Source organism: Cheilinus undulatus, linkage group 23 (genome assembly GCF_018320785.1).
Source record: "Cheilinus undulatus linkage group 23, ASM1832078v1, whole genome shotgun sequence".
Taxonomy (NCBI): Eukaryota; Metazoa; Chordata; class Actinopteri; order Labriformes; family Labridae; genus Cheilinus; species Cheilinus undulatus.
This window is the reverse complement of record NC_054887.1, coordinates 30,389,907-30,416,771: the sequence shown is the minus strand read 5'-3', so window position 1 is coordinate 30,416,771 and position 26,865 is coordinate 30,389,907. Positions and strand designations below refer to the sequence as shown.

General features: G+C 39.3%; 1 protein-coding gene across 1 annotated transcript in view; it reads right to left on the bottom strand.

The window, feature by feature from the left end:
• Positions 1-3,771: 3,771 nt before the first annotated feature.
• kiaa0930 (KIAA0930 ortholog) overlaps positions 3,772-26,865 on the bottom strand; it is a 36,314-nt gene continuing 13,220 nt past the window's right edge. The window contains exons 2-10 of the mRNA XM_041781360.1: positions 18,179-18,327; positions 13,920-14,024; positions 13,207-13,284; positions 12,986-13,087; positions 11,045-11,185; positions 10,620-10,808; positions 7,140-7,299; positions 6,342-6,497; positions 3,772-4,252 (exon numbers count right to left, since the gene is read on the bottom strand). Of these exons, the coding sequence (XP_041637294.1) occupies positions 4,212-4,252; positions 6,342-6,497; positions 7,140-7,299; positions 10,620-10,808; positions 11,045-11,185; positions 12,986-13,087; positions 13,207-13,284; positions 13,920-14,024; positions 18,179-18,327 (1,121 nt within the window). The 3' untranslated portion in view covers positions 3,772-4,211. The remainder of the gene's footprint in view (positions 4,253-6,341; positions 6,498-7,139; positions 7,300-10,619; positions 10,809-11,044; positions 11,186-12,985; positions 13,088-13,206; positions 13,285-13,919; positions 14,025-18,178; positions 18,328-26,865) is intronic.

The window sequence follows — 26,865 nt, the reverse complement described above, 5'->3', positions numbered from 1 at the left end:
TCCCATAAAACTGAAAATAATTTAACCTTTAAATTGCAACCAACAAACGAATGATTTTTTTGTATTTGTTATATTTATGTATTCTATATTTTGAGGGCTGAAGTTTTTTTGTTGTTGTTTTTACATTTTATTAACATTAAATGTCTCTAATATGTATTACTTTACTTCGTTATTCGTTATTACTTTGTCTTATTGTAATATCATTTTAGTCCTTAAATCTCTTTCAGATTTGTTAATCCTTTTTCTGATTTTTGTTCAGAACTCTTGATGAAAAGTCAAATCATCTGAAATGTGCCGCATGAAAAAGTTTGATTGATTTCCAAAATAGAAATAAAAGTTTTATGTTAAGCACGGACTTAAATATGGGCAGCTTCTCTAAAATGCAAACTTTATGCCGAAAGTGTTTTTTCTCCCACATCCACCTTTTTGAAAACCAAAATCTGTGTGAAAAAAACATATTCTAAAAATAAAGATAGAAAAAAAAAATAATGTCTTATTTCTAATTATTCATTTTCATATAATTATGTTGACAAAGAAAATGTATTAACTATTAATGACGTGAATTTGTCGTAAACTTTGGACGCTTTTCAAGGATATTTGTTTTTATTTTCTTTTATATTTTTATAATTTAAGTTGTAGTTCTTGTTGAATTTCTTCAGATATTTTCATATTTTGATTTTGACATGATAATTTGAGCATCGGCTGGTCATTTTTGGTGTTAAAATGTTGAATTTAGCAGAAGATGAGAAGGAAAAAGACATGAAAGTTACGTCCAGTCAGATTTAAGGCTTCAGGAGCACAAAGGGAGAAAAAACAAGACGAGTCACTTTAACACCAACGAACATCTTCGGTCCATGTGTGGATCCAATCACAACGCTTCCTTTGCAGCCATTTGTGTTTCCATCAGTTCTGATTCCAGTTTCCCTTTAAAACCTTCTTCACTTTGATAGTTTTTCAAGTCACTTCCAGTTTGTGAGTTGCAGTTTGGAAAGAAAAGCCTGTAAAAGTCAAAGCTGGGTTTTTGTGATGTTTTTTTTTTTTGTTTTTGTTTTAAGGTGTTAGTGTAAAGGTGTGTACAGTACAGATCAACACGCAGCTTGGCTCGTGTGTAAAAATAAAACTGTAGGTGTTTGTCAGGTCGGGGTCTTTATGATGTTTAGATTTGATGGGATAAATAATAAAACAAAAAAAGGACTTCATTTAGATCCCTTTCTTTATCTAGAGGATATTCATTATTAAAGACTGAACTATGGGGGCGTTTAGAGTCTAAAAATCAACTACAGATCTTCTAATATTCCTCTTTGTGTTATGTTTTCCTTATAAACATCATTTTTAATTCTAAAGCTCAGTTATTTTGACTATTGGGAATGTTTAAATTATAGTTATCATGGAGTCGTCCCATCTGTTATCTATTCTGCTGAACCTAGTAAGGGTCACATACAGATCTCAGCTGTCATTGGGCGAGAGGCCAGATACAGCCTGGACTGGTCGCTACTCAATTGTAGGGCGGACATGAAGAGAGAAACAAGCACTGACGGATCATTTAGAGTCATCAGTCAGCCTAATGAGTTTGTCTTTGGTTTGTGGGAAGAAGACAGTGAAAGCCTACGAATGCAAAAGCTGCCCAACCAGGAAGCTCCCGACTACGAGGCTGCAACCCTAATAATGCACCACTGTGCGCCCCAAACGCAAAGATTTAAGACGCTAGATACTCAATTAATAACCTCAGTGCCACTTTTTTTAAACTGAAAACCTACATTTATGGGTGTTTTATACCAAGTCAGACATGTTCCCTGTGCTTGCCCTCACCCCAGTTTTGGGACCTTAAAATTCCATCACCTCTTTTTGCAGATGATGTGGTTCCAGTAGGTACTGGGGCAAAATGCAGCTGAGTATGAAGCTGCTGGGATGTGAGCCTTCACGCCTCCAGCAGTGTTAATTTTGGCAGCTATTTTCAATTATACTCTTAGTTTCAGTCTTCAAATGAAATGCATTTTAGTTTTAGTCACGTTTTAGTCATTTCTATCCTTTCTAGTTTTAGTCCGTAAAAAGTCCTCACATTTTAGTCTTTACTTTTAGTCCAAGCATTTATTCTCTTGCCTAAATCTGGTACCAAGTCATGGTAGTGTGTTCTCTGCACCCTACTAAACCTGGGGTCCCTGCTTTTTACAGCTGAGAGACAAAATAGCTTCAGATGCATTGTTTTGAAAGATTTAGCACCAGTGGAGAAATATCACAGATTTTGAATGTCCGATGAAAACTGCATTACATTTTCCTCTAGTTTTAGTCATCTTGGCAAAAACTAAACTTAGTTTTTGTCATTTTCCGTTATCAGAGATCTATTTTTGTTAGTCTAGTTTTTTGTCATGGAAAAAGGCCATCGACAAACATATTTAGTCATAGTTTTAGTTGACAAAATTAACACTGGCAGTCTTGGTTCTCTGCAGGAAAAGGGAGGATTGCTCTCTGGTGAGTCTTTGCCCCATGAAAAGTTCAATTATCCTGGAGTCTTGTACAAGAATGGACAGCATGAGCAGTATTAAAGGCCGTTCTGTGACCAGAAAGCTGAAGGCAAAGCTTTCAGTTTGCAGGTTAATCTATGTTCCAGACTATAACGAGACTTTAAAATGATACTTTAGTGCTAGAACTGGACTGTCAGACATTTAAACCCATGACATTTCTCTACTGTGTATATTAAAGTGGTGCAAATGCAAGCAGATGAGGGGAGAGGACGTTAGGGGAATGCCAGTATTTTTATCAGTATGTGTTTAACAGTTTGGTTTAGCCGATTGAATTAGTTCAAGGAGAATAAACATTAAGACTTAAAGAAAAGACAAAAGTGTGAGGCCTTTTTATTGACTAAAACTATTAATATTAGAAATAACTATAATGTGACTAAAACTAAAGAACGATTTAATCTGAAGACTAAAATTAAGACTGAATTTAAAATAGCTCTCAAAACTAACACCAGTGATTAGGTTGCCCTTGGTTGCCTCTCTGTAGGGGTCTTCCAGGCACACACAGCTGAAGGAGGTCCCCAGGGTAGACCCAGAGCCATGTCTCAACCCTGGATAAGAGGAAGAAGATGGATGGAGCCATTTTTTTTAAGATTAGTTTGAGTCCAATTCTCAACATTTGAGTACAAAGTATTTAAATTCTACGTATCGTGTTAGAAATATGCAAATTACCCCCCTCGAAGGACTGAAACCTGGCTACTCCTGCTGAATTTTTCTATTGGCTGATCTGGAGGCAGGTGACACATGGGGTGCCAGCTTACATCAACAGTGACTGCCCAGTTTATAAGAGGCTTTAGTTTTAGAAGTTAATTTCTCCACTTAAATCCTGAGATTCCCTGGTAACGGCTTGAACACACAAAGACATCACTGTGACACTCTAGGATTATGGGTAGTGTAGTTCCTTTTTCCACAATCATGAATGTACCACATTTTTCTTAAGTTAGTCTTTAAGTTAGAGATATATCTTCCATATAATCAATTAATCAGTTACTCTTGGTGACTGGTGGTCATCATTAGAGCATGACTGATTTTCAAATAAACTTCTCAAACTTATTTAAGCTCATTTGGAACATTTTGGAACAAAGTAACAAACATGAAAAAAGATTGATGTTTGCTTTTGAGTCCTTCTGGAATAACTATGAGTCCAAAAATCTCACTAAATAATGTATTTTTGTGACTAATGATGTAGAAAATAAATGTTTTGACCCCGCCTGGTTAAACGAGTGAAGCCTTTTACATAAACGTATTCCTCTGCTTTAAAAAACACTTTTTATTTGAAACATGTCAGACGAAGAATCCCTTTCTCATCCGTCTTTGTAGATATATCTTTAAAAAACTCCACGAGGTCCACAGCGAGTCGAACAGAAAAAGAATGTGTCGTTAAAAAGGCGTCTCAGTGAGTAAAGCAGCAGAATATTTACAGGAAAAAGGAAAAATAAAACACACATTCTTCACTTCCTCCTCCTTCCTGTCGGCTGATGCCTTCCCAACGCCGAGCTTGCGTCGTCCTGGATCCTGGAAAGAAGAAGAGGCACTTCCTGAATGGCTGGTTTGATCGCGTGGTCTCCTCTGACTCAGGTGTTTGGTTGGTTGTTGTTGTTCTCAGTGTGGACACCGGGGGGCGCTGCTGTTTGTGGCCTGATGCAGGAGGCACTTTGTAGAGAAGCTCTGAGAGGAAACGGGAAACAGGCGCTGCTATGTCATCAGGATGGGCTTCTGCCTCACCTCCAGGATGTCTGCAACATGGAAATACATAAATACAGTCAGAGAGGAAGATTCAGGAGAGAGATGAGGGAATAAAAAGATTAGGAACTGGTTAAATTATCACCAAACAGAATGTATGAGTTCTTCACTGACTAACAGAAATAAGCTGAACAGATAAGTAAATAACACAGTTAAGATCATCAAAATCATATGGCCTTCTTCACAACTCTGAGTAGGTAAATTCAGAGTTCAGTTTGCCTTCCCCAGTCCTGGTGTTATGGGCGGGCCTTAAGGGCCTGGGCCCACCCACTCGGTCATTTGGCCCTTGCTTGTACTTATTCTTTATTATATTGCTATTTGAATGTTATAAACCTGAAAAAGTTTCCCCTTTAAAACATGCAAACTCATAATTATGCAGCTATCACGTGGGAAGTCATAACCAATCACATCGGGCAAGATGTGATGCTTGTAAAAGTAACACAGGTGCGTGTGCACATATCTCAGCTGATCATCAGATGATCTATAAGACAGAGAGACACAGGTGAAGGAGAGAGACTCGAGTCTCGACAGGTTTTAACACCACCTCTCTCATCAGTTTCATCTGCAGCGACTGACGCTGCTGAGAGTCACGTAAGATTTTCATGACTGGATTAACATTTCCTAATGACACGAGAAAACCTAAAAAACTACAAAGAAAGACCTCTGAGTCTCTGAGGATTGATTAATGAGTCTTTAACAGAGGAGAAAATCATCAGAATCATATTTAGCATCGGGAAATAAAAACTGCTTCACTAGCGCCAATAAATCAATATGACTTGTTGGTTGATAGGTAAACAAAAGGCTGTCTCTATCAGAGCATAAATGTTTCAAACATCTGCAGCATTTCCTTTAAAAATGTAGGCTATAGAACATATTCAACCAGTTTAAGTTTTTAATATTATTAGGCCCATCCAAAGCTGTAATCCTGGTGCCACACAAGCTCTTCTCACAGCCATTAAACAAAAAAAAACGATATTAAACGATTCCTATGTTACATACTGTGATGTTTTGCTCTGTCCTGAGGTTTTGTAAAGTGCAGTTATTGTTTATGTTGAAGATAGAGTATATTAGTTATTATTATTAAACATTATTGATAGGGATTTCTGTTTTTGCTAATCTGTTATAAATTGTTACTTTCAAGGTGTTGGGAAAAATACAGTGTCAAAGACACGGAAGGCACAGTTCTTCTTTTTGTACCATGGAAGAAAGTGTTCAGTCAGAAACTACAGACTTTGCCGAGGTCATTTTCACACCTCCAGGGACCCTAAAGGGGCCTACCAGCTCTATCCTCATGATTCCAGCCCAAAACATGACTCCACCCCCTCCTTGCTGATGTCACAGCCTTGTTGGGACATGGTGGCCATCCACCAACCATCTACTCCTCCTCCATCTGGACCATCCAGGGTTGCACGGCACTCATTAGTAAACAAGACTGTTTGAAAATGAGTCTTCATGTATTTCTGCCTGTGAGCATTGGTCAGGGGGGCTGAATAGTAGGTTTATGCAAGACTGCAAGCCTCTGGAGGATCCTACATTGCACTACTTGATGTTTTTCAGCAGCAGAGATCCTTTTTCTTTCCCATATTGCTGAAACCTATGGCCTTCTTAATAATGTGGAACGGCCTTCTTAAGTATTTTCTGTTAATTGGGCTCACCTGGCAAACTAATGATCACACGTGTCTGGGATTGATTTCAGTGATCCAAAAAGCTCTGAGACACAATATCATCCATGAGTTTAATTGAAAAAATAAAAATTGAATGTAAAAATCCAATTTGCATAATAATTTGGAACGTGGTGTAATGATAAATTCTGTGTAGATTGTGGCTGCTGTGAAATAGCTTTCTAGTGATGTATGCCAAGTTACTTTCACACAGTAGTTGTGTAAATAATCGTGATAATAAGGGAAAAACACCCTAAAGACCTAGGGACAGAGACACAGACCCTCAGTATAGACCAATGCTAATGCTGACTCGTGTTCATTTGATCAGAATCAATAATAAGTTTATTTTTCACACAGCCCACCTCTAGATATAAACCTGGACCCAGTGTTGGGATGTGAACGAGGGCTCTGAGCGTCTGACCTGTAGTGATGCGGTGCAGCGGCAGCGTGACGTAGGTCAGGTGAGAGTAAAGCAGGAAGTAATCCTCAGTCCGGTTCAGCTTGAGCCACGATCCGACCAGAGATCGCCCGGTACCCGACAGAGAGCGAGAGCGCAGGTTGGTGGCCGTGTGAAGATCTGCCGCATAAAATCACACTTACATTATCCATGACATTATCGATGATTACTACGATTAATTAGCTATAGATAAAAAACAACAAACATCTGATGGATACTACAAGTTTTCCAGTTTTAAGTGTCACAATTAAGGACTTTGCTGTTTTTTTCTTTTAGAAATTGGAAATTGGAAATTACAGCCTCAGATTCAGACATGTTGTAAAAGGTGGATGCTGAGGTTTACAGCTAGAGGAAGCTCGGATGATTGGATTTATTATAATGCATTGTGCTTTCTGTGACTATATTTCTACTTCTGCCATGATGAAAATGCATTCCAATTCAATTCAAAACAATTTAATCCAAACTTTCTCACCTCTGTTTTTAGTTACCATTTCTTTTCATAGAGATATAGTAAAACAAAACAAGAATCATTCATTTATGTTTGCATATTTAAAGAAAAGTATTCCAATAACACTAGTTTGTGAAATCACAACAGGATGGACAGACAGTCTTAAGTGCTGCTGGCTCCCCCTACAGGCTGCAGCGTGTATTACAATCACATCAAAACAAGGAGCAGAGGATCTGTGTTTTCTTAAATCCTGCTTTGTTGTAACTTTTACAGGAAAAACTGATCCAGCCTGCAATAGATGTTTGAGTCTGCACCTTCGTCGTCCTCCTCCCTGAAGAACTCTTCGCTGTCGTTGGCTGAGTGAGACTTCTTCATCTCTGCAATTCGGTTTCGGGGCACTTTACGTCTGAGAGACGGAGAGAAGAAGGACGGACGGTTCCTCTCTGGAGTCGGAGGAGTGCTAAAAGACGTCACCTGAGGAAAAAAATCATAAAAATGATTGAAGCAAAGCAAACTAAAATACCCCTACCCCTGTCTCACTTTTCCTCCATTTACTCAGATTATTTCAACAAACTCACGCATTCCCTCATCTCTAAGACTCAGACACAGAAAAGATTAAATCCCAGGGAGTGAGGGAGTCTAAAATTTATGCACATCACTGCTAGAGCTGTCAGACACCAGGATTTTAATCTTCAGCAGGATACTAGTAAAATCATACACTGATACCTGTTTGATACCACAGAAAAACAGAAGTGCAAGACACACAATAAAGGCACATTTCTTCTTTTTTTGCCGCAGAACTTCTACACAGACACTGTGTAGGTGTTTACCCGTAATTCTTAATAAATTCTTTTTCATAGCAACTGAAATGGATGAAATATGACAGATTTTTTTTATCTAGCTATATTTATATATATTTATATATACACGTGGTATCAAAGAAGTATCCAAATTCTAAACTTCTAATCCTCCAGGTCTTGGAGTCTAATCTATGACCTTTATTCTGCTGTACCGTTACTCACTTTCTTCCCTGCCCAGTGAAAACCATGCACCATGAAATTATGAATCAAGCAAGAGAGCTTTAAGCTAGAGGAGGCAGGACGTCTGCAGGAGGACTGCTGCAAGAACAGAGCGGGTTATCATGAGCCATCTTTACAGTACATTCAAACAGACTCACTAAATACTAGTTATAAGGACTTTTCATGGAAAAATATTCATTTGTTATGGTTTAAAAAGCTTAAAAATCATCCTTAAATCCTTCCAAGCCAAACAAAACAAGAATGTAAACCTCTACAGTGCTGTGAAAAAGTAATTGCCCCCGAACCTAATACCTGGTAGTGCCACCCTTGGCAGCAGTAACTGAAATCAAGCGTTTGTGATAACTGGTGATGAGTCTTTTTCATCGCTGTGGAGGAATTTTGGCCCATTCTTCTTCACAGAATATTGGGGGGTTTCCAGCATGAACTGCCCATTTAAGATCACACCACAGCATCTCAATTAGAAATAAGTCCGGACTCTGATTGGGCCACCCCAAAACCTTAATTTTGTTTCTTTTTGAGCCATTCAGAGGTGGACTTACTGGTATGTTTCGGGTCTTTGTCCTGCTGCATAACACAAGAGTGCTTGAGCTCGAGGTCATGAACTGATGGGCGGACGTTGGCCTTCAGGATTTTCTGGTTGACAGCAGAATTCATTGCATCTGCATCAATCACAGCAAGTGGTCCAGGTCTTGAAGCAACAAAGCAGCCCCAGACCATCACTCTGCCACCACCATGTCTGACTGTTGGCATGATGTTCTTTTTATCAAATTAGGTGTTATTTTTACTCCAGTTGTAACGGGCCGCACACCTTCCAGAAAGTTCAACTAATGTCTTGTCAGTCCACCATCAAGATGTTTGTAGTTAAATGTGAGACAAGCCTTTGTGCTCTTTTTAGTCAGCAGTGTTTTTTGCATTGGAACTCTCCCATGGAGGCCATCTTTGCCCAGTGTTTTTCTTATGGTTGAGTCATGAACTCTAACCTTAACTTAGGCCAGTGAGGCCTGCAGGTCTTTGGATGTGGTTCTGGGTTCTTTTGTGACCTCCTGGATGAATCGTCATTGCACTCCTGGAGTCATTTTGGTTGGCCGACCACTCCTGGGAAGGTTAACCGCTGTTCCCAGTTTTCTCCATTTGTGGATAATGGCTCTGACCATGGTTCACTGGAGTCCCAAAGCCTTGGAAATAGCTTTGTAACCTTTTCCAGACTGATAGATTTCAATCCCTTTGTTTCAGTTTTGTTCTTGAGTTTCTTTGGATCACGGCATGATGCGTTTCTTTCTGAGATCTTGTAGCCTACTTCACTTTGTCTGACAGCTGCTATTTAAAGGATTCCTTCATTCAACAAATCTGGCGTTGATCAGGTCTGGGTGTGGCCAGTGAAACTGAACTCAGCTTTCCAAGAAGTGTAGTAAGTTTAGCAGTAAGTTTAGCTGTAGATGAATCTTCTGTGGGTAAATTTGTTGTGTTTCAGCTCCACTGCTCCTCTCTCCCATCTCTAACAATGATCCGGTTTTCTGCTCTCACAGTTTTCCTCTCCATCAGCAGATCTCTGACAGTGTTTCAGATTTTTATTGTTTGTGGGTGAAACATAAATCAAAGTGTCATTTCATGGTGACCTGAGAGAATCCATCAGACAACTATGAGACACAACTGGAGGTCTGAGCTATAAAACATTCATGATCCAGTCCAGCAGCATTTATTATTAATCCTGACCTGATTTCCTTTCTTTGGATGAGTCTTTGTGGCGCTCACAGTCGTCTGAACTCAACGCTTTTTTTTCTGTTCCATTTCTCGACGGATAAAAACAGGAGGAAGTGAGAAATAAACTTCTCCATAGTGCAGTCTTCAGCGCTTAGACTGGCTCCACTCTTAAACTGACAGACTGGTAAAGTTGTGATAATTGGTAGCTAAGAGCTGAATTATCAGGTGTGCGGTTTTAATAGATTTGTTTTAAACATACAGAAGATTTAATGCCAAAATATTAGAAAGAAAAATAGCGATAAACCCTTTTTTGCTATTTGAAAACAGTGAAAAACAAAAGGAGAGCCTTTGTTTAATTGCAACCTGCAGAATCATTTTGTAGAGTTTTAGGGCTGAACGGTGTTGGAAAAAGTCCTACTGCAAAGTTTTTTCCCTGCAGTATAAAAATAAAACAGAAATGCTGCAAATTTCCTCTTGGCTTCAGTGTAGAAAATGAACATATGAATCTTATAATCAAAGTTCAATTACAAAATCAAGTTCAAAAAAGCTGGAATATTGCAAAATGTGAATTAAAACAGAATACAGTGATTTGCAAAACCATTTCAACTGATATTTAACCGAATTCAGCATGAGAAATATCTAATGTTCAAAATGATCAGTTTTAGAGATTTTTAGAATTATACACACACTCTGAGTTCCACTTTTTCTCCCCATTTTCGCCCCTTTTCACACATTTTTGCTGCTTTTTCACCATTTTTGCCACCTGTTATTTATTTTTATTGCTACTTCAAGCTGTTTTTGCCACTTTTCACCTCTTAGATTGTGGCTCTTGCAAAGGTATTTTTCAACAATTTGTCTCTTTGGTTGAGCAACACTGGTGTAAACAGACAATGGTTTTCTGACGTGTAGCAGGCCTCAGATTTAGAATATACTGCCATAAAAAGTACATTTTATCGGTTTGAGGAATAAATATCTCGTTGTTGTGATGAATTCAGCTGAATATAGACTGACAATGTTTATATTTTGGGCTGCAGAAAATGCTTTTTTCCTCACCCTCTCGTGCATGGGGGACACCTGGTCCTCCTCGGTGCCACAGGGGGACGTGTCACCTGTCGGCACCCTGCTGACGGCCATCTCAGCGTGGCCTTTTCCCTGCGGACCCTTCATCCTCACAAATTCCATGTTGTTGTATTTGTAGAAGCCAAAAGACATCCGCTGGGCCATCTTTGCTGCAACGCTCACCTGAAACGCAAGAAATATTATACACACACTGTCTGGACTGCACAAAAACACAAGCAATAGAAACAGCTCATGTTTTGGTGCATGTTGCAAGAATTTGCTTGAAATTTTTGGTGATAAAAACAATAGATATCCCAGCAAATATTACTCAGTGAGACAGCGGAGATTGTGATTAGAATCAGCATTGGTATTCAGCTCAAACACAACCATCCCTGAGATAGGAGTTTGCAACTTCTTACCCGGTTGTCGTAGACCTTCTTGAGGGCCTCGTAGCGGATCGAGCCCTGGAAGATGACGCCCTGGAAGGTGTTGCTTTTGTCGCTGGCCACCAGCTCCACACAAACCATCTCCCCCTCGCCAACCGTCATGTCACTGAATACCTGCACAGATAATAATTTACTTTCCAGCAAAGTCTGCCATTGTCTGCATGATGATTCCCTTTGAGCTCTCTTTGCATGGCAGTGGGATATTTCCCTTCATGTTTTTATGTCTCGGAGGAAGCTTCAGCTTAAGGAAGAGAAACACAAATGCATGGACTGTTGGCCGCCTGGGCTGGCATTGACGTGTTTGGCTGAGAACACAGAAAGCAGCTTTCTCTCGCTTCTGAGCACCAAAAAAACATTTATTGATTTCCTCCCCAGAGAGAAATATCTCTCTTCTGGTGTTTTTCCCTGCAGAAAGCCTATAAAGACGGCATGTTATAGCAGGAGCTTGTTTTTAAATGGAGTGAGAAGAACCAAGTCACACTTCATTAAACCGAGCGCATCGACTCACAACCAGGAGCAAAACACTGTCAGCTGCTGTGGAGCCGGGCCGCACAGAGTAATGCTTTCATTATTGAGGGGGAAACTGCCTTTTTAACCACACACTTCCTTTTTACAACTACTCAGTTCATTTTTTCAACAATAACATGTATCTTTCCTCCTTGGACTGTTGCATCTCTGTTATTGTACCCTGCTATGAACTTCATTCTGTGATCTCAACATGATATTTTTAGGACATTTTTTACTTCAAATGTTCAAGAAAAAGCAGCAGTGGAAGAAGTATTCAGATCATTTACGCATGTTAAAGTAGTAATACTAATGTGTGAAAATGTATGTAAATCATGAATTTAAACAAAGTGTCGAGCAGGGGTTCTCAACATTGGGGTCGGGACCCCATGGGGGTCACGATACACTGAGAGGGGGTCTCCAGATGCCTTAAAAAAAATGTAAGAACATTTTTGAATTACATTGTTGCTTGTTGCTGCTTTACACCAATTTTGCCAATTTTAAACCCTTTCCATCATTTCTTTCTGCCTGTTGTTGCCACTTCTAAACCACATGTCCACTTCGTGCAACTCTCTGCCTATTGTTGGCTCTGTTCTCATATTATTGCCACTATTAACCCCTTCGACCACTCTTTAAGCTACATTTCACAATTTAATATGTCCATTTTTGCCAGTTTCTGACTATTTCTGCCTCAGCTAACCCCTTTTTGCCAGTTTATATCATTTTTCATCCTATTTCACCAAATTTCCACCTATTTTTGCCACTTTAACGCCATCTTAGTCAAATTCAAATCGCCCTTCACCACTTAATGTACTCATTTTTGCCACTTTGATCTAATTTTTGGCATTTCTAACCCATTTCTGCTACTTTAAAAATCTAATTTCACCACATTTCCCACCATTTTTTGCCATTATGAACCCAGTTTAGCTATTTTTAACATATTTTCATCCTGTTTTTTACAAAAGGATTTACATTTTTAAGAGGGCTACCTACTACACAAATGAATTAAGATTTGCTTCTTTGATAAGAGTGTTTTTTATTCAGGTAAAATATGAATTACCACAGATTATTTTTATAATGGACCACGATTTTGCTGGCCCCCAGTTTGGCTGGACCCAGAAAGCTCTTTTCTTGACTATTCTTGATTGTGCATGGCTGTGTTCAACCACCTCCAGGTACAGTGGGGGTCCCACGTCTCTGGCACCTTTATTTTGGGGGGTTGTGGGCTTAAAAGGTTGAGAACCCCCGGTGTAGAGGACCATGTATGGCGCCCTGAGGTACACACGTGTCACAAATATAAGTATGTTGCTTCTTGTTTTGCAAAAAAACTGAATTTCAAAATGCAATAAAAAGACAGTGATTAATTGGGATTTACTAAAGAAACTGTGAAATCAATTGCAATTAAAATACCTCTTCAAAGTTGTCGATCATGAAGAAGATGTTGGGGTAGCTCATCTTAGACTCCTCCCCTTTGCTGTCCATGGCGTGTTTGCTGGGAGATGCAAACACCTCCTGAGTGAATAAAGGAGAACTTCATTAACCCCCTCAGTGATTAACGAGGTCTGCATTCAGTTCACTGCAGAGACTCTGTGTAATCAGTCTCTGGAACTGCAGGCTGGTAGGTTTCCTACCTGACACTTCTTCCTGTGGATGTGGATATCTCCTGCGTCTGAGCGCGTGCAGACCGCACAGGTGACTACGTAGTCCAACTAGAAAACAAAGAAGCTTTTTAGGATGCAGTTTTCTATTTTAGATTGGGTTTGTTTGCTTCGGTGTTCTGTCTTCTCCCTATTATGACTTTAATTCACTTTAAGCCGAAGTAATTTCTCATTTTGTGCTGGAAATTAGTTTGACTTCATCATCCATCATCCAGGTGAAGCTGAGAGTGTAATATGACTTCATCAGCTGTGATGCCTGGTGTAGATTCAGCCCTATGTTAACCTAAAATTACTCTACAAAAACACAGAATAACAAATGGCATGCATTATTTTTATTTAACCTTTCTACACCCAACCTCGGGGGCACAGGACCCACTTTGAGAACCTCTTTATATTGTGCTTATGATACTAATATTCATGAGCTCTTTGTCCTTTTCTCTAGCCAAACAAAATAAGGTCACTGCCTCCATAAAATACACCAAAATCTAATAATGACATGATCTAAACACATTTAAGATCCCAAAGAGACTGAAGCTCTTAGTAAACACTCTCCTAGCCCAACCTTCCCTTTAACCCAGATAAATTCTGCACATCAGGGTTCAATTGCATTCATTTTTGTCATGTTATTACATTAGTGCACATAAGTAGCAGTTAAAACTGCTGGTCTCAGAGAGAGCGGTGCTCACCTTCTGCAGGATGAGGTTCAGGTAGACACTCTCCTCCCAGTCGATGTCGGGGTCTCCGAGGCCGGGCAGCTTCTTGGAGTCTCTCCTGTAAACCTCCACCTCCACCTGAAACACAGCAGACAGGCTTCATCAGTACCTGCTGTGGGTCAGTGCACACACCTGGAAAATTCTGTGCACGGACCCCAAAACAAAAAAGCTGGGACGGTGCATTACATATGAATTTAGGATCACAAATGTTTGCACATGGAGAATGGATGGCTAGGCGACTGGTTTTATTCACCTAAGTCTGATTACAACACCTGAATTCAATAATTAACAAGTGTGGCCAAATGCTTTTGTCCATATAGTGTAAAGCACCAAATACATATGTTTTATATATTTTCTTATACTTCACAGCACCTGTGCAGCATTTGCAAGTCTTATAAATTGCATAATAATATATATACATTAGTCTCCCTCCATACTACCATGTTTTATTATCGATGCATGACATTTTCTATTCCCACCATGCAACATTTCAACAATGCAACCCCCATGAGCTAAGTATTTTGATCTTTCCCATCTCTGTGCTCCATCTCATTACCTTAAAGGTCAGCCATCCTTATCACAGTTAAACACGAGCCACAATGGAGAACGTCGTAAGCTGGTACAGGAAGTGAACGCCCGGTTTAGGAGAGAAACATCATTTAGCAAACTTCCATTTCTTCTTTGCTTGTTTTGCCAAATCAGCAGTTCATTGTGTGACATTTTATTGTGTAATAAAGCACAGGAGAATCGGACAAAGTTTAAACTGTAGTGCATGTTTCCTCTTGCATCAGAAAGCCTTTGGACATGTGGGCCATGTTTGAACTTTTGTTTTTAGTTGACACTGGTTTAAATATAAAAAGCTGCAGCAGAGAAATGCTTAAACGTGTGAGCTGTGAGGTACATTTTCATCGTCGCTGGTGTAAAGAATTAAAATAGAAAGCCTGACTTCATGACCGCGCTGTTCTTTCTGCATGAATCAGTTTCCTCAGTGAAGGGGTATTTCCCATGGACTCCACACAGCCGCAGCGTAACCATGGCAACCATTCCTGTGCTCTAATTGGTTTGTGAGCAATATGAACGCTGGCATGTGGGGACCTTGTATCTCCCTGCAGACCAGTGGATGTGAAAGCGGGTCGGTTTAAATAGAGGCAAACGGCGAAGCCTAAACTCTCAATCAGAGATATAAAAAGGCAGCTAAAGAGAGTAAATATTTAATGATTCAAGATGCTAATTCAGATTTCTGCACTAGTCTCTATCCTCAAACAGCAGAAGAAAACAACCACACTTTCATCTCTGTGACACCGGCTGTGTTTTCTGTATGATGAGACAGACAGAGATGATGAAGATGATGAGGATGGGAGCTTTTAACCCCACCTGGACACAGAACAATGACGTGTAGCTATGGCAACCAGGCGATGGAAAGTGATGTGGGACAAAAAGGCAGACAGAGTCAGTCTAGACGAGTGTTCAGAAAATTTAATAATAAAGAGAAGAGGAGGGGCAGGGAGCAGAGACTGAGCCATATGTACTCTGATATTATCTCATACTGCACACAAAGAGACTAAAACATTAATTTTAGATTCAGTTTTTACTCTTAATAACGAGTGTGAAACAGTCATAAGGTCATGACTCCCTACACTCTGTTTGCTTACAGGTTTTGTAATTATTTCGTTAGATTACTCACATATCATTAACAATATGAGAGGGACTGATTACAGGTAGATTTACAGCATGGCTTTGGTTATATATAGCCTCCATGCTGTTAACTATTCACTATTTACTTTACCCTGATTAAGTTGCTTCTCTTTACGAAGACCTCGGCACCAAATATCCTTCAGCAAACATGGGCTGGAAAGAAATTCTTCCTTTAACCAGGTAGAAACCTCCAGCAGCACCAGACTCATGCTAAACAAGTATTTGCTGAAACTGCTGTGGAGTTGTGAAGGGTAAAGAGGAGTTGCAGAGAAGGAGAAGAGGGAAAAAGAAAAGAAAGAAAAGGTTGATGCATAAAAAGAGAAAAGAGCGAGATTAATAAGAGAGAAGAGAGAGATGCATAAAAGATAGGAGACAGGGGATGCATAAAAGTAAAGAGGAAGAGGAATAAAAGAAAGAGAAGGGAGATGCCTAAAGAAAATATGTCGACGCAGACTATGAGACAAGAGAGAAGAGGGGGATGGAGAAAAAGAGGAGAAAGATGCATGAATACAAGAGAGAAGGATACAGAGAGAAAAGAAGGAGATGCAGACAGAGGGAAGAGGACGATGCAGAAAAGTGAGGAGGGTGGAGTACAAAGAGAGAAAAGGAAGATGCAGAAAAGGCAAGAATGGTGATATCGAAAGAGAAGGAAGGGATATATCAGGAAGGAGGGAGATGCAAAACAGGAGGAGGATGCAGAAAGAAAGAATAGGAAAATGCATAAAAGAGAAAAGGACGTGCATAAAAAAGAAAACAAAGGAGAAGGAAATGCAGAAATTTAAGAGGGAGCTACAGAGAAGAGAAAAGAAGAACATGCAGAAAGACAGGAAGAAAAAGATGCAAATAGGAGTAAAATAGAGAGATGCATAATAGAGAGTAGAAAGAGATGCAGAAAAGATAGGAGGCAGGGGGTGCATAAAGTAAAGTGGAACAAAAATGAAAGAAAGATGAGGGAGATGCAGAATGCGACAAGAGAGAGATGGAGAAATAGAGGAGAAAGATACAAGAATACAAAAGAGAACAATATCGACTGAAAAGAAGGACATAAAGAAAAGGAGAAGAGGATGATGCAGAAAAGGTGAGGAGAGATGTGTACAAAGAGAGGAGAGGAAGATTCAGAAAAGGGAGCAGGGTGATACAGAATGAGACAAGAGGGACATACAGACAGAGAAAAGGGGGTGCAGTGCTGCATTATGTAATAATGTAATACATTTTCCATCCATCACGTAATAACGCCGCATTTTCTAAGCCACTAAGCCGTTAGGGTTACGGCAAAGTAGTAGGGTAGGTGTTTAGTCTAGAGCGCTAAAGGGTGATTAGGTTTAGGCATAAGTCACTAAGCGGTTAGAGTTAGGGCAAGGTAATTGGGTAGGGCATACCTTAGAGCCCACACTAAGTCCTATGGTTAGGTTTATTACGTAATGGGGCGTTATTTCATAATATGGCTTTACAGGGGGATACATAAGAGAGGAGCGAGATGCAAAAAGAAAGGAAGAGAAGGTGCATAAAATAGAGAGGATTTAGATGCATAATAGAGAAAATAGTGAAATGCATTAATGAAGAGGAGGGAAATGCAGAAAAGATAAGAGAGAGATGCATAAAAAAAGAAGAAGATGCCAAAAAAGTACAATAGGGAGATGCATAAAAGATAGGAGTCAGTGGATGCATAAAAGTAAAGAGGAAGGGGAATAAAAGAAAGAGGGGGATCCATAAAAGAGTGGAGAGGGAGATGCAGAATATGAGAAGAGAGAGAAGAGGGAGATGGAGAAAAAGAGGAGAAAGATCCAAGAATACAAAAGAGAAGGTTACAGACAGAAAAGAAGGAGATGCAGACAGAGAGAAGAGGGCAGAAAAAGTGAGGAGAATGAAGAGATAAGAGGAAAATGCAGAAAAGGGAAGCAGAAGGAAAGGTGATGCAGGATGAGACAAAAGGGAGATTCAGACAGAGAAGAGGGGGATGCATAAGAGAGGAAGAGGATGCAAAAAGGAAGAGGCATGCAAAAAAAAGAAAAGAGTGAGATGCGTTTAAAAAAAAGAAGAGCAGTAGTTGAATGTCATGTGAGGAAAATGCATGAAAGTGAGAAGAGGGAGATGCAGAAAAAGAGAAGAAAGATACAGACGACGGAGATGCAGACAGAGAGAAGAGGAGGATGCAGAAAAGGAAAGGAAGGTGATACAGAAAGAAGGGAGGGTGACACATGTAGAGACAAGAGGAAGATGCAGAAAGAGAGGAGGGAGGTGTAGGGAGAGAAAAGACGGGGGAGGCCCAAAAAAAAGAAGAAAGATGCAAGAATACAAAAGAGAAGGATAGACAGCACAGAAACAAAGAGGAGAGGGGGATGCAGACAGAAGGGCTACAGGTACCTACATGCACAGAGGCTGTTTTAATTCCAGGAATTGAAGGGAAATAAAAAGGAATTCTTTATTCATTTATTGGGTGACGTGAGAATGTTATATTTTTGGGAACAAATCCTGTATCTGCCTTTACTTGGTACTAAGTCCTGTTAATACAATGGCGCTATGTTGTTCATTTTCACCTTTTTCCCCTCGGTGTTGTCCGCGCTGACGTAGGCGAGCTTCCTGCGGACGTAGAACAGCATGTCATCCTGTCGAGGAGCCCACTTCTCCATGAAGTACGTGGAGAACATCCAGGTCCAAAACACGATGCGGTCATCTTTAAAACAACCTGAAAAACAAACACAAAGTCAGTTTTATTTATTTAAATGTCTCGTTTTCAGAAAGAAAGTCTCTGAAAAGTTCCAGCCTGTATGATTACAGTCGTATGATTATGAAGCAGTTCATCTTTCACCCAGAGCTCTCAGTGAAATTAAAGTAACACTCAGTGTACACGATTTCTCCAGACTTATCAGGACAAACTTCATCCAGACTTTGATTACTTTTTTAGGATTAGCAGCTCTGTGTCGGGGTTAATTAACTTTGTCAGACTTTCATTTAACAGAACAGACGCTCAGCGTAGGCTGTGGATCTCTAGACATTAGAACTATTATTTTTAACTGTGGCTGTATGAAAATAAGGCTGTGAGTGAATTCTGTCTATGACAAGATAAATGAAGGCTGTCGGCTCTGTAGTGCAAACACAAACATGCTGTATTGGCATTTGATTTAATTTCACAGGCACAAATTGGATTAGGGTTAATTTAATGTTGGACGGTGTGGAGTAACCTTGTTTGAATCGACCGGCTCAGGCTTTGATTTAATCGTGGAAACACCTGAGCTGTAGGAGAAGGTCACCTCAACGAAACATTTCCTCAAAGGTTTGACTTGAAGAAATAAAAGACCATGCTACTGGAGCCCAGAGGTCAATCCATACTAGTATGTGCATTATTTTAAAGACTAAAACAGCAAAAAAAAGGAGATTTTGACATCAACTATGAAAATCTTGTTCTGTTTAACCATTAAAAGAAGCAGAAATGCTGAACTTTGACAGATTTATCATAAGAGGTTGTCATTTGCAATAATACACACTTGCTGTAGGAGAAATAACTCTGTGAAACCTTCAAATACAGACATGATTTGTACATTTTCAGACTTGGTGCCCTTATCAATACCACTATTGATACTTTCTATAGTTTGGTGGAAAGACAAAATAACTATGAGGGGTCTTAGCTGAGTAGTGCTTGAGTTAAAAAGCTATGATTTAGTCTGTCACATCTATTGTATATCCCTAAAATATAAACACATTCTTCATATTAACACTATTTATTGAAGTTTTTCATCAAAAACGACATTTTCCCATTTTTATGTGACATTTGAACACATCATAACATATAGAATACAGTCATCTAATTTATGGAGGTTACCTGAACGCGTCATATTTTCCGTCTTCTGCTTGTTAAGTTAGCTAATTAACTTTAATTTTGCCGATTCCATCATGGATTTCTACACTGGATTAATATTGTTAACAAACAGGACTTGCTCAAAGTTTTGGAGCACTTTTCAGCATTTATCTGAGCAGCTGAAGAAGAGAACTGTCCTGAAACAGCTGAAGAGAGTGGTATGGGTGTATGTTACACCCATAGGTACCACATTCTGGTTTAATATGATTCACAATATCGTAGGCTATTATGCTCCCCTTGCAAGAACTGCTGTATTTTTTACACCAGTTGTATCTTAAAATGGCGTTACGTCACAGAGCCCGTGAGACTTGATAGTAGTATCAACAAGCTAAAACAATATTGATTTTTGGGTATTTCAAAAACAGAGACCCGTATTTAACACTGTTATACACTGAGAAATATGCAGGAGTGCATGTACAAAATGACTCACTGATGTCCAATGAGCCTCAGTTATTGTGGCAGCATTTATACTTCTAAGGATTTAGGTATAGTTTCTGTCTTTGTGCAAGTAGCCCAGTTATGCTTCTGCTTTCCAGTTAGTGCTATCTTAAGCTAAAGGCGTGGGCTGCACAGTGGCGCAGAGGTTAGCGCTGTTGCCTTGCAGAAAGAAAGTTCATGGTTTGCCTGTTGCTTTGGCGACCAGTCCAGGGTGCACAGCGCCTCTCACCCAGTGACAGCTGGGATAGGCTTCAGCCCCCCGTGACCCCAAAGGGAGAAGCAGGGAGCTTGTTTAACAATTTTCTACTCATCTGACTACTCAAAGCATCCCATCCATTCCCTTTCACTCCACATTCACACACTGATGGAAGAGGATGCTATGGTGATTTGACCATCAGTATTACCTAATCCAGGGGTCTCAACATCTCTTTGAAAATGGGCATATCAAATTGTGAAATGTGGCTTAAAAGTGGTAAAAGGGGTTAATGGTGGCAATAATAGGCAGAGAATTGCATGATTTAGTCTAGAAGTGGCAAAAACATGCAGAAAAAAAGTGGTGAAAAGGGTTTAAAATGAACAAAAAACGGGTTTTAAGTTGCAAAAATTCGCAAAATTGTGGGAAAAGTGATGAAAAAGGGTTACAATTTTTGCAAAATTGGTGTAAAGTGGCAACAGTGTAATTCAAAAATGTTCTTAGTTTCTTTAAGGCATCTGGAGACCCCCTCTCAGTGTCTCGCGACCCCTAATGGGGTCCCGATTCCTACACTGACAACCCCTGACCTAATCTCATTCATACGCATCCATACCAACACCCTGAACCTACAACCTTCTGAGTGAGAAACAACCGACGACCTACCTGTAGTTAATCATGATCAAACACATCCTTTTTATTGCTCTTTAAAATTCCACTATTCTACACTTTAAGCTGTTTCAGTGTCATTGTGGTTTGTCTACTGTCTTCAACTAACAGCAATTAACTTCCCACTTGTATACGGACCTGCTGTTATAGGTAGATTGAAACTACAACAGAAACTTGTCATGGAAAAAAGAACTTGTAATGGATTGAAAAGAAACAACTGTATTATAAAAAGGTAAATGTTTGAAAACACAAGGTTGACTTTTGACTTGTCCACTATTCTAATTTACTGAGATGCACTTATATTCCAGATATTACAGCGGATCAGCTGATGATATAAAATCCAGTTTTACAGCAAAGAACCCCATTTGATTTCAACAACCTGGAGCCTTTCTCCCAAACACAGATTAATCACTGGTGTGAACATCTCATCAGGCTGCAGTAACACATCAGCTCTGAGTCCCGGCCGGCAGCCAACGCCCACTGCTCCTGCTGTAGAGAGAAAGAACGACCTCTGGGCTCCATCCAGGCAGATTTGGCACAAAGGATGTTCTTTTTAGACAGAGGTGAGTCAGTGAACACAACCCGCTGGCAAACGGAGCAGATGAAGCTTCCAGAAAACCTGCAGCTGTCACCGAGCATCACATCTGAACGGTAAGTGGAATCATCATACCGGTGAGAGGAAACACTTCAGTCCAGGTCTGATTAGTCGACTTTAGTGCTGGTTTTCATTCTGCAACAAGTAACTGCTCTCACATAGGCTGAGAAAGTTCAGGGTTGTGCATTGTCTTCTCAGTAGGATGTTGGTGTTTGAACCAACAGAAGATGATTTTAAGTGTTCAGCTATCTGATCCATCTCTCTAAATTGGTCTCATATAAAAGATGCTACAATTGTATATTTGTCCGTTTCCTGCATATTTCTGAGTGTCTTGTTATTCCTGCAGCCTCGAAGAAAAGTCTCGTTCTATTTTAAGCCACACATCCCATTTTAAAAATACATCAACTGTGGTATGAAACCGGGCGTGCTATCACTCATCGTCTGAAGAAAGTGAGCTGAATCACCCCAAATCTATCTCTGCCGGCTCCGAGGAGAAGTATGATAGGCCATGCTCAGGCTCTTTTTATATTTCATGACGGTTATATAACGCTCTGTGGGGGCTCGCTGATGCTCTGTCAAAGCTCCAGTGACCTCGATAAAGCGATGAACTGAAGGATGGACAGACTAACGGGTGGAGGGATGGATGAACGGTGGCGGCCGAGGCAGCGAGGTTAGAGCGAGGTTACATAGAGGGATTAACAGCTCCAATAATATCAACTAGAATAGAAATTTAAGGTCAATCTCAGCTTTTTATGCAATATTTCGATGATGCCAGTGTCTACATGTAACTCTAAAGCCTTGCAAAGAAGTTTTCATAGGTCAATTAAAAATGACTAACCCTATGACATGGATGCTGCTGTTCTGTTGCTGTACCACCCCTATGTCTTGTGCTGCTGACGCCCAAGCTCAGCAGGTTTGTCTCAGCTATAGCCCATTCAGAGTTTCATTGATGGATTTATATCTGTTTTGGGCCTTCAGATACAAAGTAGTAATCCTAAATGTTATATCCAATGGCTTGGATTGCATGCAGAGGGAGTCTGAGATGCCATCAGATTTGATCCGGATTATTTGTCTCAGTTGAGCATTTCAGCTCCTACATGGCTCTTCATTTGGTACCATTTTGCCTTTTTTATGTCTCTGAAACAACCACAAAAACAGACAAAAAGCACTGTCTCTCATACAGGGTTAGGGTTAGATTTATTTAATGAAGCTCAGCCTTAGTTCATGCAGGACATAGTAGTCATACATCCAGCTAGGATCAGCTGACAGCCAGCTGATCCAATTATCGCCTCCCAACTCCCACAGCCAATCACAGCTCTTTCTCTCAGCACAATGCCCATTTAAATAAGACATACTTCTCACTAATCCCTCCTTGCATTAACGTTGATGCTCCTTGATGCTGCTAGCAAAGCTTAACCTCCTACTCCCCAGCCTCCTCCTTTATAGCATAAAGCCTGTTGCACCTTCATATTCAGATTCATGCTACTATGTATTTATTGCTTTTGAACCAATTTTACCAACTGTCATTAATGTATCCATCCATATGGGGGTTTCTAGCCATGTGCTCCCTGGAAAGTCAAATCATGCTGCTGGGAGCATCTTTAGAGCAGAGCCTTCTCTGCCAAGTAAAACTGTACATCCTTCTTGCAATAAAATGATTAATGTATGACTAGAGTGTGACTGAACTAAGTAATATATCACTGTGGCATTTAATAGCATGTTTATGACAACATGAGGGAGAAAAGCAGTTAAAGAGGCACTGCTAACCTCAAGGCTAATTCCTCCATTCATTCCTATAACAAGAGGCTTCACTTAACACAGCATGTAGAGATACTAAACCACAGGAACAGAGCAATAGAAATGTTGTTTCATAAGAGGCAGGTAAGTGAGTTCTGAATCAGGTCATCACTGAAGACATATCGTTAATGTGGTTGCAGGTACAAATGTGCAGTCTATTGTTATCCATATGCCCAAAACAGGGGTTTGGTACGGTGGCCTGGAAGTGCAATACAAAATCACAAAGACTGAAATACTTTTAAAAAGCTTGAAACAAATTCACATCAACTAAGATATATTTACATTTCATAAAACAAATATCATCAGAAAAACACTTTTAAAAAGCTTGAAACAAGTATTTAAAAAAAAAATCCAATGAAAAATTACAAAAAGTGTGAAAAGCTTCTACAAAACTTAAAACTTATTAACTAGAACTGATGCAAAATTACAAAAAGTCTGAAACACTTTTATTAAACTTCATCTTTTGGTCAGTTCTGGTACCTGGTACATTCCCTTTAAAGTGAGATCCTGTTTGTAAATGTCTTTCAGAGGTTTAAGAGGTAAATGCGTCCCACTTCACGTGTTTCGTGTTTTTTGTAAATTTATTTTGCAAAATGGAAATTTACAATTTAAATGTATGTTTTTTAAATTTTAAGTCTGTTTTATAAAATGTGAAAATGTTTTGGTAAAAAGTGTTTCAGACTTTGTTATTTTGTATTACAGGGTTCCTAAACTTTTTAAAAATTAAATTTAAGACTTTTTAAGACCTGAACTGAGAAAAATTAACAAAACTTTATGCATCACAAACAATCAAAAATGAGAGGCATGCAAGATTTATTTGGTTACAAGATCAGGGCTGACATTTTTTATTTAATTTACTGTTGAGGAAATAGTTTAGAGAAAAAAAATTATCCTAATGCTGAAATCTGGGTATTAAGCTATTGACTGTTATAAATGCTGTTAGCTGTTACATGGATGAGCATTATGTACACAAAAAAAAAAAAAAAAAGATTAAATCCCTGGGCTGGGCAATTATTTGAAAATTAGATATGGCCTGTCGCAATTTTTAAATCGCAGAAGGTGCAATATTTCTTTGACCTGAAATTTGTGTCAAAATAGTATTTTTAAACTTTTTTTTGCAGCAGAGATGCTATGCATGACAAATAATGAAATCGTTCAAGTGCATATTTTTTAGGAATAGCCTATAAAAAAATCCTACCTTCATTTTGCGCTTTTTTCTTCTTAAATACAAGAATGACTAAAACCCTTCAATGCAACAATTCATATCCAATTTTCAATGTGAGTCAAAATCTTCAGAATTAGATATTTTTTAAATAATTTTTTTAGGAATAAAAAAGAGTTCAGGATTAACCACATATCAAATCACAATCGCAATATTGGAGAAGAAGTTGCAATTAGATTATTTTTCTAAAATCGTTCAGCTCTCAAATCATACTGTATAATGTTGGCTAGAAAACAAATATAAGGTAAGGGCATGTCTTAATATCTTTTATATACATGTTCACAATAAAAATAAATAAACAAAAATAAGTAAATAAATAAATCTGCCTTCTAAAATTTAAGACCAGTTGTAAAAGTGTAGTAAAGAAACACTCCCATGATTTCCCCCTACCCACAGTGATCACCACACAGAAATCCCCACCTTAAACTAACTTTCAATCGAACTACAGAAAAAGAGGTGGAACAGTGGCGGGTCCAGCCCTCACATAAACATCTGTCTTCTCTGCATTCAGCAATATCAGCCGCATCCCTAATTACGCATAAATCCATATCCTTCAAAAATAAAACAGACAAGTTATTAAAGAATTCATCCTTGCACAGTGTGTGCCCATAAAAACAGGAACTTTTGCAATCAAAATCGTTTTCAAATTAGGGTTTATGCATGTTTATATCAACTGTAAAAACGGACATTTTAACATGGGTGTCTATGAGACCTGCTGCTTCTGCAGCCAGCCTCTAGTGGACACTTGAGGAACTGCAGTTTTTTTGCACTATTAAGTGGCTTTATATCCTTTTAATCAGGGAGATCTCTACTTGCCCTTGATGTCATCCTGTGTTACTATTTTGATTAAAAGCCCCCTAGTGGCAGAATTACATATTGCACATTGAATATACTTTCATCCCTATATTCACTGCAGACTGATTCATTTCACTGCAGTTGCAGTTTTTTAATCACAAGCTACCAGTCCACCCAACCTGAGAGAGATAAGGTCAGAGTGCCCAAGGGGAACAAGAGACAGTCTTTGCATTTTAATGCCAGTGCTCATAGATAACTCCCACCCATGCTGCATGAAGATGTCATGTTTGTTGTGCATCAGTATAAAACATCTGGTCGGCTTACAAAAGAACAAAATCAGCTGCATTTGCAAGGGCTGGCATGTCAGTGATCATAGTTGAAAATATCTAGCCATCAATAGACGTATATTGCACCTCTTCTTGATACCTAAACTCATAACAGGAAGTTAAAGTTTTATCTTCTACATTTTCTGGCTCTTTTGTAAACATTTAATCACTCAGGGACAATGCTACCAAAAGACTCGAGGAGATTTTATGTGGAAAGATTCCCAGACATCCTGGCATCATGCATCTCATCTTGATTCCCAGCGGCTCAATTTGAAGAAACCTTTTTAAAATAGTCTTGCTTGGTCGTAAAAAGCATCACAAGTAATGGCTGAAAAGCCCCGAGTCAAGCGAAGTGGACATAGTAGAGGAGATACATTTCATAAGAAAGTGAATGATTATGTAAGAACTAAAGCACAGACTCACGAGAAACATGGAGGAAAACAGGCTGAGAAAAAACATCTGCTGGGCGAGACTGCATAAAGTTTGAATGTCTGTATTTTGCTGTGCTTTCTTACACTGTAAAAAAGATTTTAAGTTTTATTTACAGCTAAGAAGTTGGGAACTGATGTCCTAAAAGACCTGAAGATCCTCTGTCAGTCCCATGTTTATATCTAGATCCTGGTTCCACTATAGCATGTCTGATGACCATCTCTGTGTCACCCCTGTCATGTGCCCAGGTTGAACGAATAACGTGTCATGTGATTTCTACCCGTCTTCTGTTTGAAATGCAGCGGTGGAACTGATGACAGGACCAGTTGGCTGAGAGGATTTAGCTTAAAGACGTCACCGAGATCAGAGCGTTCCTACAGGATCCTACAGCACTGACTAATCCTTCAGTCACACTAAACACTTCCTGTTTTCTCTAAAAGATCAGTTGGTTGACAGGATGTGGACCGTCTGAGGATACATCAGGTCTCTGTCCTGGCATAAAGATTCATAACTCAAGTTTAGACTTTTAAATCCTGAAACACAAGAGCCAAACATGCATGAAGTCGCAAGTCAACACTTTATAACCTCGACAAAAGCCCTGCTTAATTCATTCACGCCAGAACACATCAGAGATTCATTGATTTTGCTTCTAAATCTGTCCGTCATAAATAGCCTAGTAAATCAGTTAGTCACTATGTAAGATAACTATAAGTCAGGTGGTCAGAAGATAAGTAGTAAGGAGGTAAAACAGTATAAAAGTCAATAAATAACTTTGTTAACTGTATAAAACTTGCAAAGCAAATTAAAAAATATGAGTACGAAAGCAAGAATAAATATGAAGTGAGCCACTTCACTATGAGTGAGTGGAAAAATCACCTAAAATGTCACCAAGTTGGTATAGAAGTCA